Source organism: Populus nigra, chromosome 1, assembly GCF_951802175.1.
Source record: "Populus nigra chromosome 1, ddPopNigr1.1, whole genome shotgun sequence".
NCBI classification, from domain to species: Eukaryota; Viridiplantae; Streptophyta; class Magnoliopsida; order Malpighiales; family Salicaceae; genus Populus; species Populus nigra.
The window spans coordinates 24,820,928-24,833,016 of NC_084852.1; the positions used below are offsets into that span (position 1 = coordinate 24,820,928).

The 12,089-nt window shown below is 34.5% G+C and overlaps 1 protein-coding gene and 1 pseudogene across 1 annotated transcript; both read right to left on the reverse strand.

The window, feature by feature from the left end:
- Positions 1–1,170: 1,170 nt before the first annotated feature.
- Positions 1,171–2,237, reverse strand: LOC133680066 (L10-interacting MYB domain-containing protein-like; annotated as a pseudogene).
- Positions 2,238–5,580: 3,343 nt separating this feature from the next.
- LOC133698725 (uncharacterized) lies at positions 5,581–10,725 on the reverse strand. Its single transcript, XM_062121760.1, has 5 exons — positions 10,330–10,725; positions 9,532–9,732; positions 8,729–8,814; positions 6,832–8,575; positions 5,581–6,488 (listed from the first exon to the last, which is right to left on the reverse strand). Exons 2-5 carry the CDS (start codon positions 9,689–9,691, stop codon positions 5,863–5,865), a joined length of 2,616 nt encoding a protein of 871 aa, XP_061977744.1. The 5' UTR covers positions 9,692–9,732; positions 10,330–10,725; the 3' UTR covers positions 5,581–5,862.
- Positions 10,726–12,089: the final 1,364 nt, after the last annotated feature.

Sequence of the window (12,089 nt, forward strand, 5' to 3'; positions counted from 1 at the left end):
TCCTGCTTCTAATAATTCATTTCTTGTGCTAAATATAATGTCAATTGTACCATACAACATTGAAAATTTCATTTCCAAAACTGATTTGTGCGTGGAGCAATAATATTATCATTGGTTGTATTCCTTGAGTCAATAAATAAACAGCATGTTTGCCACCTTCCCCCAATATTCAAACCGGTTACTTATGGAATACTGCTTCAGAAATTTGGACAACACAGTAATAACTATGTAGCAGAATATACAATGACAAAGGTCTAACAAAGCTGATGATTTTCTACCCTTCACTATCCTAATGAACACCATAAATAAACATTTAAAAACCTAAGAAACTAACCTAACTTTTAATGAATGTCATGACATTAACCAATCGGCTGCAACCTAATGAATTAAATGGAACTTACCTGTTACAGATGTATAAATAGCAGCAATCAGCAACACCAGCAATTAGAAACAACTACTCTTGATTGCAGGTACTAACACATTCGGTTTCTACCCAGAAATTGACAATATACAAGTGAATAACTTCTCATACTTACTGCTATTTATATACAAATACATAAGAATTGATGTAATATTCCAAAAACTGTTACCTAACTTTCAAAAGCTACCATTTAAGAGCAAGTTACCAAACATTCAAATGTGGCATACACCAACTGAAAATTTCAAAATTAGCAACCTCAACCTTCCATTCAAGAGCAACTAACCAAACATTCAAAATATAATACCAACAAGCAGTAGTCTCTGTTTCATAAATTATTATCACTAACCATTCAACTTCAAGTAACTGAACTGAAAAGGAGTACTTTAACAAGCTAAACATAACATTCAAAGTTAAGCATCCACATATGTAACATTCAAAGTTAAGCATCCACATATTTAAGGTCTACAATTCAAAAATTAACATCCATGAAATTCCAACCCAACAACATTATTCAGTCATACATATATAGCAAAACATATATGGTAGTGGTGTTCCAAAAACTTAGCTATAGAAATACACCAAAACATGGGCAACTCCTAATTCCAGCAAAAATTACATCACAGGAAGTCTACAAAACCAGTGGAAAATATTTCAGACAAATAAATATATTACTTGTCTACAGAGTTCAACATAAATGCAAAGACATGAATAGGGTAAAAAGCTAAAAAACTGACCTTGCCCATCTAAGTTTATTTGTGTTGATCAAACATTATTTTTAGCCATGACATTTTTCTGTCAATACAACCCATTGCAGCCCACATCTCTCTCTTGCTCCTCGTATAGAAGAATTTAGTTGCAAAGGTATGCAATGCACTACCAAAGGCAACTCCATCAATAGAGTGCAATTCTTCCATTACCTCTTCAATGCTACAACCTTTTTTTTTTATCTCTACAAGGAGCTGTGATCCCTCTAGGCATGGAGACAGTCTCAAAAAGTTTATCCATACGTGCAACTAGTACTGCTCCCATTCCAGTTCCCCTTTTCTTTTTTCACAATTGAGGTGTAGTCTGATGTGCACTCTTTCTCTTTGAACTGCTGGGTTTGCTGCTACTGTTTGCGACATTGCTTTCACCAACCATATTGCTAACATCACATATGAAATCAGGGATTGCATCCTCTTCAGAGTCGCCACTTCCTTTTTCCATATTAGTATCCTCATTGGTTGTATTCCTCATTCCAGCAGCCACATTATCTTCATCTGATAAGTGTCCTTGTGAGGGAGTCCAAGCATATTCTCCCGTGACCACTATGTTAGTAAACATGATATTGTACTTGGCACACAACGAGGGCTCTATGCCGACATGCCTAAACTTCTTTACTCCTCTCATTTCCTGTGCAATGACAATTAGATGTAATTAGGAATGATAGTAGATGAACAAATAATACAACATGATAAAAAAAAATTATGAGGCTATTGCAAATCAACAAACTAACCTGAATTTTTGATTGCCACCATTCATCAGTTGCTAAGATGGTCCCAAGTTCAGTAGACCAACCAATTCTAGTTTTGGTTATTAATTTTTTCTATACCCTCCAGTCCTTTTTAATCCCATCCCATTTGTTTTTAAGCTGAGATTTTGATAATGAAAGGCCTGTTTGATCTTTGAATGACTGTACGATAAATTTCCAGCCAGCTTTGTCAAAATGTGTGTTTGGTCTCATGCCTCTCTCAATAGCTGTAATGCAAATGTCGCAAAACGTGTGCAACATTGCCTTGCTTCAAGAAGCTTTATCATGTGTGTTAGACCCATCCATTGCTTATGGTTGACAATGCAATGAAAAATTAAACAAACAATTAACCAAATGAACAAGAGATTGAATGCTAATAAGGCCATAATACAATAGTAACAGAATAGGAAATTACATATGCAGCAAAAGGTCAACCAAAGAATAACAAAAGGTTAAATGTCGATAAGGAATGAAAACATAAATAAAGAAATTATCTATAGCAACTTGGTTGAAAATTCAAGAAAGAATTCAAAACACAATTCAATATAGATGAATAAAGCTTTAATGCTGATAAGGGATGAAAAAAAGAAACTAAGGAACTAGTTCAAAAAAGATTGCATGATATGAAGTGTGAACTAAGAAACTTGACAGGGGAAAGAACATAAAAACCTACCTAATGTGGCATAAAACTATAATTGTTTGCCATCAATTAGCAGGGGGTATTCTAATTAGCAACTGAAATTATTTGTTTAAGTTACTATGTTTGTAGTTGTTGGCAATCAGCAGCACACAATACCAGTTTAACATAGCAAGCAGGGGATGTACTATATATATATATATGTGTGTGTGTGTGTGTGTTAGCAATCTGCAGAATGCCACAACTAATACGATTTTAACATAAAAAGCAGGGGATGTTCTACTTTAGCAACTGAAATTAATCGTGCCCTAATTACGTTTATTTGGTAACAATCAGCAGCATACATCAAACACAAATAACTGCAAATACATGGAGGGAGTAAAGATAATGAAAAATTAGTAGTAATGGCTAACGAGAGTAAAATACTAGTGAATTAAAAGGGGCATAAACAGGTCAATTTCACTGCAATGAACAAAAAAAACTTAAAATTACTAATAGGACTAGTGAAGTAAGCACAGTACCCGTTGGAAATTGCAGCTGAGGTGTTTGAATGAAGCATGATGTTGATATCTGTGGTGGGGTTGTTGAAGGCAAGAAGACAGGTTGCTCGTCGTCTTCTTTTTGTGTTGATGCTTCAGAAACGAAGGAAAAATTAGCTTATATAACTATCGAGAGTAAACAACAAGTGATTAAACAAAAGGGGATAAACAGATCTTCACTAAAATAAACAACAATTAACTGAAATTTTCTATAAGAACAAACCAGTGAACTAACCCGTTGTAAATTTGAGCTCTGGTGCTTGAATCAAGCTCGATCTATATATATGTTTCAGGGTTGTTGCAAAGGGTTGTTGTTGTTCTTTATTTACTTTTTTTAAAGAGAAATGAATGACAATTGAATGTGCAGAAAGAGACGAAGCCATCAGTTTAATGTTTTGGGTTATGCAGCAATAATGGTTTACTGTGGAGTTGTTGTGCGTAATTACGGCTGATGGGAAGGGAAATGAATGCAAATAGAAGAACAAGAATGAGAAGGAGAAGAGCAAATGAGAACCAAATGAGAACAGTGTGTGTTTTGGTAAATTTCCACTCTTATCATCTCTAGAAAGTTCAACCACAGGTTGAAACTTGTAAAAAAGCAGTATTTTACTGCTTCCAAAAAATCACGGTCCTGCCGCATATAAATGGTGGGACCCATGTTTTTTGATTTTTTAACAATATGTAACCAAACAGCTATTTAGTGCGTTTTTGAAGAAACGCGAACGCTAACACGTAGCCAAACAGGCTCTAAATCCTGTTTATGAACCTGCTGGCTCTCCAACCTTGTATATTTTTTGATCTGCTATATATACTTACATTTTGATAAATAAAAAAAGCATCTAGTGACAGCGCATATAATGGGGCGATATATGTAGTGCAATTCGCTACGATCCGGTGACAGTGAGATTTTTCTCTCCTCCCCTTAAAATTTAGAGTTGTTCTCCAATTTATTTTTTCTTTCAATTGTAGTCCTCCTTTGTTGATTGGTCTTTATTTGTTTTGTATTTTTTTTTATTTTCTTTCTTTCAATTTTATTCCTTTCCATTTGATTTTATTTAATTTTTTATATTAAATATGATATTCATTCTTTTGATTGTTGTTTCTCAATTCTTTTCTTGATTTGTTTTTTTTTCAATTTTATCCCTCAACATTTTATTTCATTTATTTATTTTATCCAATTTTTGTCCTCATTCTTTTAATTGCTCTTTTTTTTTAAAATTTTGCCCCTTAACATTTTATTTCATTTATTTCTTATCCAATTTTAGTCCCCATTCTTTTAATAGTTTTTTTATCATTTTCTTAATTATTATTATTTTTTTAATTTTATCCCTCAAAATTTTATTTTATATTTTTAATAAAATTTTGGTTCTCATTCTTTTAACAACTTCTTTTTTTTTTAAATTATTTTCTTATTTTATGAGGTTATCCGGGTTGTAGGCCAATCTAGTTAACCTAGGTTGTTTTGGATTTTTTAAATTTATTTTTTTAAAATTTCATCTTTTAACATTAAACTATTGAATCATGGACTTTTCTATTTTTATTGTAGTTTTTCTTTCTATGAGGTTATCTTGGGTCACTGAATAGTCAAGTTATCTGAAGTCACGGGTTAGTTAAATTAATCCGGGGTGACTTAGACTTTTTTTGAAATTTTATTTATTTAACTTTGACCTTTTTTTCTAGGTTATGTTTTTTTAAAAAATAATTTTTTTAATTCTTATCTCATGTCACTGGTGGCGGGTTTGTAGAGTGAACTCGGATTGACTCGGGTTTTTTTATTTAAATTAATTTTTTATCAATTTTATCATTTGATATTATATTATTGACCTATGAACTTTGTGTTTTTTTTTTTCCTATTTTGGTATCTTAATCTAATATCCTAAATGTTTATTAAGTTAATCTAAATTAATTTAGGATATCATTTTCTACGTATTTTTTTTTTGTTTTAAAAAATTTATCTTGCCCCGCGAAAAAAGAATATAGTCTATCACTATCACTAATAATGAATGTTATTTTAAATATTTTTTATTTGATGTTGGAAAGACTAGGTGAATTCAAGCTAGTTACTTGTACGGTTGTCTACACTTTATTAATTGTTCAAGGTTAGTCTTAGGTTCTACTTCTAAATCAAGTTGTTCCTCAGCTGCCTAGCGAGGAAAATTTTCAGAGCTAGATTCCCACAAGTAGAATGGGATGTCATGGTCTGTATCTTTTATAACTAATCTATGCAATTTTTTTTACCAAAGGTTTTTGTTACTGTGGTGTAAGTATTTTTTTAAATGTGATTTTCATTTAAAAATATATTAAAATAATTTTTTTAAATATATTAAAATCATAAAAAAAACATTAAAAATCATAAATTTAATACTTTTTCAAATAAAATAAACCAAAAAACATAAACTATCACTCTCACACTCAATTAGGAGGGAGTTAAGTGCCATGAGCAGCAGTAAGCTAGAGAAAAACAGCAGTAAGCTATGCAAAATGCAGTGTGGATGCTACACAACTACGAGTATCATTTCAAAGAATTGCACCAATTATACAGGTCTCTAGTCACATTAACTAAATGAATAATTTCATCTAATATTCTCTCTAAATTCTCCAAAAGAAGCATACAGAAAACCCTGAATTTGTAATAAAATTCCTTGTAGTTAATTCTTCTCGTGTAGTTTGGCAATCAAGAAACCATGTTTTTCGAGGCAAAGTAAACATGACTTCTATGTACAGTGCCAGCCTTGAAGCAGGAGTACTCCTTGATTCATCTGGCCTCAACTGTCTGTCGAATATATGAACATAGAACTTCATCTACCAGTTCATCGAAAATCAAATCTTCCAGGTCTAGTGCTACATCCTCAGCATCCAATCGAAGTTTCATCCAACCATCACCATTTTCCCAATCTCGAGCTACTATATCTTCCGTTGATTGCTCCATTTCTGATCTCGACTTCCTGTACCAGCTAATTCTTTTCCACACTTCCTCAATAACATGTTTTCCCCTGGGCAATGGACTGACGCGTTGAGTGAAGGAGAAGAGCTTGGGGAAGTAGGCCAATAAGCTGTTATATATCTCAAGCAGTTCCTCGTTAATCAAATCAAACAGAAGCAGGTGATCACAATTGTAGGCAACATCCTCTGAGGAAGATTCAAGTTCTTTGTGCAAATAAGCTTCCAGAGCCTTAAACAATGTTGGACTCAATGGCTGCTCTAATGAATACCATGTTCCAAGGAACTCTGGCCCATTGAAGCCGGACACCTCAAGAACATCTCTCACATAATTGAAATCGGCATCATCTTCTAGCCTATTCAATTCAAAATGAAGGAATCGAGTACCAACCATTGTGCTTGCATTTTCTACATTCTCATGGCTAGGATCCAGATCAGAACCTGATGCAATTTTGGGAAACCAATTAACTACCAATAAAATCATGCTGACAGAAGATTAGTATATTTTTCTTGGGGGAGAAAACAGGATGGACATTTTTCTTGAGATCAACCTGTCACATTTGACTATGGTATTTCCAGCACATAATTTGAATAACAAGAGTGGTCAAATTAGCAAGTACATAGAATTTTCTTTCACTAAATCTATGCAATCAAAGCTGTTCATATATCTTGCAAACCAATAATATATGGTATTGGTTCAACACAAAATATCCCCAGAAAAAAGAAAAGAAAAAAAACGAGCCTTGCATAGAATTATTTTGTAAGAGGATATGGTATGCCATACCTTCTGACATTTGGAACTCTATTTGGCAAGTTCTATCATCTCGAAAATGAGTCTCGAGAACTGAAACTGGACTTTGTTCTTCATGCTCTCCCATGGTGGTGATCACTGAACCAATCCCCTGATTACTCTGAGGACTCTGCTCTTGCCTTTCAGGTTCCATTGTATCCTGATTTAGTTCACTTTTCATAGCACTTCCTTCATTGATACTTACCATTGAACTGCATGAAAATTCATTATTGTCCATGCTGCCAACTCTTTCTACCATGCTTCTCTGAAGTTCAGTCTCTTCAACAGTATCTAGTCGTTTGAATTGTTTTCTAACTTCAGGAATGCTTACTGACTCCAAGTGATCATGAATGTCATTATTAGAATTTGCATCATAGTCCATTCCTGTCATAGTTGACGTCCTTGGACTAAGTGCATCACCTGAGAACTCATTTGGAATGTGATACATAGACTCAATATCTGGCAAAGAAAGTCTCCTTCTGAATGATTTCAGACCACTTGATTGAAATTTATCTTCGCTCGACAATTTTAAGCTTTTTGATTGATACTGGTGCCACTTGGCCTCTTTACTGAAACTGTACTCAAACAATCGAGTATAACCATCCAGTGACTCCTTTAGAGAGGATCCTCTCCTCATGTGTGGAACTTGACCTTTGCTGAGATCATTATCAAAACCATTTGTCTCCTGAAAACTTGTGGGATTTTCTACACCATCTTCATGAATTGTATTCTCCTTAAACTTCTTAGACATCTCTTCCTCATCGGTGGAAAACTTGCATCCAGAAGGAACTCTATAGATACTCGCATTTGTGGACACATGGTTACTCTCCCTTTTGCTTTCTGTGAGTGCGCATTTTATTTTTTTCTTAAGACCCTTAAAAAGACTCATAAATAAAAGATTCCACCTGTGTTTATGTAATCCCTGAGATGATTTGAGAGAAGAAATCTGTGTTTCTTGAGCAATAGAAGTGACACCATGATCGCTAGCCTTTAAATCTATTGATTTCTCATAAAAATCTCTCAAAGACTCTGATGCAGTAGACCTTGGTGCTTGGGTTCCGATGGATGACTTCACCCCCTTTGGAAAGGACCAAATTTCCTTCTGCTTGTGCTCAATTGTACTAGGCCTAACAAATCTAATGTGTGAACAGTCAGCTGCGGGAAATGATCCAGACCTCCTTAATCTTACTTTTGCTTTGGAAGGCAGCTGGACATGGGTGTTCTGAATGTCTTGATCCTTTAGGATTTCCACCAGCAGTTTTTCATTTAACTTAAGTATCTCCAGAACATCCACACTCTCCTTAAACTGAGGGCATGAAATGTCTCTGTTCAGACGCTTAGCATGTGAAAGGGTATGATTTAATGAGTTACCACAGTTCTCCAAGGAAAATGCATCCTCTGCAGAAAGTTGATTTTGTTTTGAGCAGTCCTCAGCATTCACAGTGCCAGGCAGATGATACGTACTATTGTGTGCGACCAATTCTTCAGGTGTCTTGGACACAGATGGAACCTGCAATCTGGAGGCAGCAGTATCAGCACTTTTGTGAAGGATTATGATTGGATTTGACAAATCACTATCCATTGTAGCAAGGCAATTGTTTGAAGGTCCTAATTGGTGGAATGGATCAGTTTGCTGCAACCGGGTTCTTGCAAATATCTCCTTAGCAATTAAAGCTTTTATCTGGGCCTTCCTGGTAATTCTGTTTGTTGAGCTAGTCTTAATAGTTTGCTGTTCAACCTGACCAATTTCTCACCAAGTTATTGTCTGTTTCATAGTTTGTCATACAAAAGAAGCAATTTTTAGGATAAAACTAACATGCATTCATCAATATTAATGTCTATTTATGAAATGCATTCATACACATGCATTCTATCTGTAATGTGGACTTACTAGTAAGGGGACTGCTTTAGCACTCAAATATTCTTGTACTCCATCAGTGTAAAGATCAAAAGAAATTTTTCTTGGATTTTGGCAGCCTGCAAAATAAGAAATAAGGTTTCTCAGTGTATAAAAGGGGATGAAAAGCACTTTACAGATATTGACAAGGGTATTGATTTCTAATGGTCAGAAAAGAGAGAAAAAGATGTAATTTGGTAGGTGAAAGAACACATCTCTCCCCTGCCCCAAAGTTGAACCAACTGATGATTCCATTAGATCCTCCAAACCTCAGTGGTCGGAAAAACATCAATGAAATGGTTCCGGGAACACTCAGTTATTGAGTTATTTGTTGGATCAAGCTGTATCAGTTTCGTGTGGACAATAATGCTTATCAGGTAGAACCAGTACATATCAGGCCAGCATAGCCAATTGAACATGTTCTACTGATAAAACAGGACTGGACGATTTAATACCAAGAAACAACAGTTTACTGTGTATGTGCGCGCGTGCAAGTAAAGCATCTTGTGTCCGCCCATGAGCAAATCACATCAAGCAATCTACGCAAAATAATTTCCAAATCTCTTCAAATCTTCAAGATAAAATCATATCCATCTCTGAATACGACAATTTCTTCGACCATGATGCATACCAATCAACTCTATAGAACTTAATACTATAATACAATAATAACACAGGCCCGATATTTTACATGTTCCTATAAAAAATACACGCTATATTACTCCGGTCAAGATGACAAAAATTAAGAGAAAAAATGGAGACATGATGAGGGCATGAACCAAATTCAGATGGCTTACATCTAACATGTTTTCCTCTTCCATGCTTTCTGCGTGGAGGTAACTTTTTAGGACTGTGACAGAGATGGTAGTCAAGAATATGAAGTATGCCCCACATGCAACCTGGACGACTGTCCTCAAATCCAACATCCGAGGCTTTGCGCTCCAAGTGCTTCCCCATGGATGTAAGTCGATCCTCCTCCTGCCGTCTGTACTGATATCCTGAAATAACATCATTAACCATGTAAATTACACAGAGAGATCATGAGTATATTTTATGGAATATTTAGACTCGAAACCCAAGTACACAACAAGTACAGAAATTGCTGTTCAGGCTGGAACCTATGTCCCAAAAGCCTCTCAAATCTTTTTCTTTGATCATATATAAGCATCAGTAACCAATTACAAACAAGTTTTCCACACAAATTATTATAAGCAAAAAGATTCAAATAAACAAAAACCGTGTTTACAGAGCTTATTAACATGATGGAGCATGCCTACTGTGGGGCTCAACAACGATTCTAAAACTTGAAGATCAACAATGGTGGCTCAACCTAACACATGCATGTAGTTAACTTCCTCATCCTCAACAGGCACAGGGAGATTATTCGAATATCCAAAACAAAGGAAAAGGAAAAAAGAAAGAAAGAGAACAGGTTGTGGTAAATAAAAGTTAAGGCAACTGTATTAAAAAAATTAATGAAGTCAGTCTATTATGCTTAAAAACACCAACAAAAGAACTGCTATTCATTAACTCTGACAAGTTAAACAACAAATAGAAAGAAGCAGAAACAGTTATGGGAACGCCGACAAGCTAACCTGATGAAGGAGAAAGGGCCTAGAGAGAGCTCGAAAGTCAGTTTGGTAGTCTTGGAGAGGGGTGGCTACTCAAGAATATCACGAAGAGCAGCTAGCATTTTGGCAAGCTATGTAACGTACAATATACAAGGAGACAACAAAGAAGTTTTAGCCGCAGTTTAACCACCATGCCAGGTCTCCTCTATGTCTCCTTCCGTCTTGTTTACCAAAGACTGGTCCAATTTGAGGTACAGTCAAAAAAGTCATTCAAGTAAAGCTGAGGAGGGTTAAGGATTCGATGACCAACCAATTATACACTGACTATTTGTGATGATCAGACTTCAGACCCTTCTTTATTTTTTATTTTTGTATTGCCATGGATAAATCCTACAACCCAGTTGACAGTGATGGATTAACATTAGTAGTTAATAATTAACAGAAAATTAACAGAAAAGGAAAATGCCAGCTTTGATTAGAACGAGAATACGATTGAATTAAGGTTAAATTAAAAAAAAAACTATAAAACCAATTTCATGATCATTTTTAAACAATTTAGCCTTGAATTAGCACCATATTGCATGCGCTTTTCATGATTACTTTGGCCATATCAGCCAAAGGAGGCTTTATTGAGTCCAAAATGTTCCTAGAAAGTAGAAAAATTCAAATAACGCTTCTTACCTGACTTTGGTAAATCCAAAATAAATGCTAATTTATTAATTGAGATTAGAAAAAATGAAAATTGAAGTCTGAATTGGACTCATTTCTCTGTCTGCTTTTCAAGACAAAGACATGGTTTGGTTGATGAGGGGATATTATAGTCTCATATTATTTTTTTCAAGATTTGAATTTTAAATGGGTTACCAAAAAAAATTGTTTCTTGTAAATGCATTGCCTTGATGTGCATGATTTACTCAAAATCTCATACAAGGATACAGCTATCCTTAAAAAACAAATTCCTATAATATTATTTTGTCTTTGTTTTTTGCTTTCCAGCCAATGCCATAATTGAAGTTCCCTGGTTTGCCAACAGATGCTTTTGATTAGGTGGAAAAGCTTACAAAAAGCGAGTCAATTTGCTGGAGACATTCTCTAATGCCTTATTCTGTTTTTCACTTTAGGTTGGGATGCATTGTTGTTGCTACATGTTAGATGTCAACATGCCATACTTGTACGAAATTTGCTTTGACATCTTAAAAGTAGATCTTCTATATGCCCCTTTGGCGGCAACATCATCATCATCATCATTATTATTATTATTACTATTACTATTATCATCATCATCTAAATCACTAACTCTAGGGTTTTACTTTGTCTCAAACACGTAACATTATTCATTACAATAGTATTATGACTATTTTTTCTCTTGGTTATTTTATTTTTTGCCTTGGCTTCAAGGGTATGATGGTCTATTTATCATGATATAAATGTTTTTTGAGGATTATACGAGGTTATTTTGGTAATTAAATTTTTAAATGCACTATAAAATTATTAATATAACTCTTTAATAAAATAATTTAATGTCTTCTGCATAAGAACATTTTTGTATTTTCAAATTTTATTTAACAACTAAATTACTAAATTATCCTTACAATTTGAATTTCTTAGCCCTAACTTTAAAGGCTTGGTTATAATTTCACCATGATTTGTTTGTTAATATTGTTTAGTTCTAAGGGCATTTTCAGTTCTTGTACCAAAAAACAAAAAGCTCACACATCAACGCGTTAGCCGCTACGCCGCCTTCTTGCAGCGCGTGCGGCTGGCTCTGTCTATTGTAAACATGA

Coding starts and splice junctions, on each gene's coding strand:
- LOC133698725 (XM_062121760.1), bottom strand. CDS start 9,691: ATGGGGAAGCACTTGGAGCGCAAAGCCTCGGATGTTGGATTTGAGGAC. Junction 8,815..9,531: donor AAGAGGAAAACATGTTAGAT/GTAAGCCATCTG, acceptor CTTATTTTGCAG/GCTGCCAAAATCCAAGAAAA. Junction 8,576..8,728: donor CTAAAGCAGTCCCCTTACTA/GTAAGTCCACAT, acceptor GAAATTGGTCAG/GTTGAACAGCAAACTATTAA.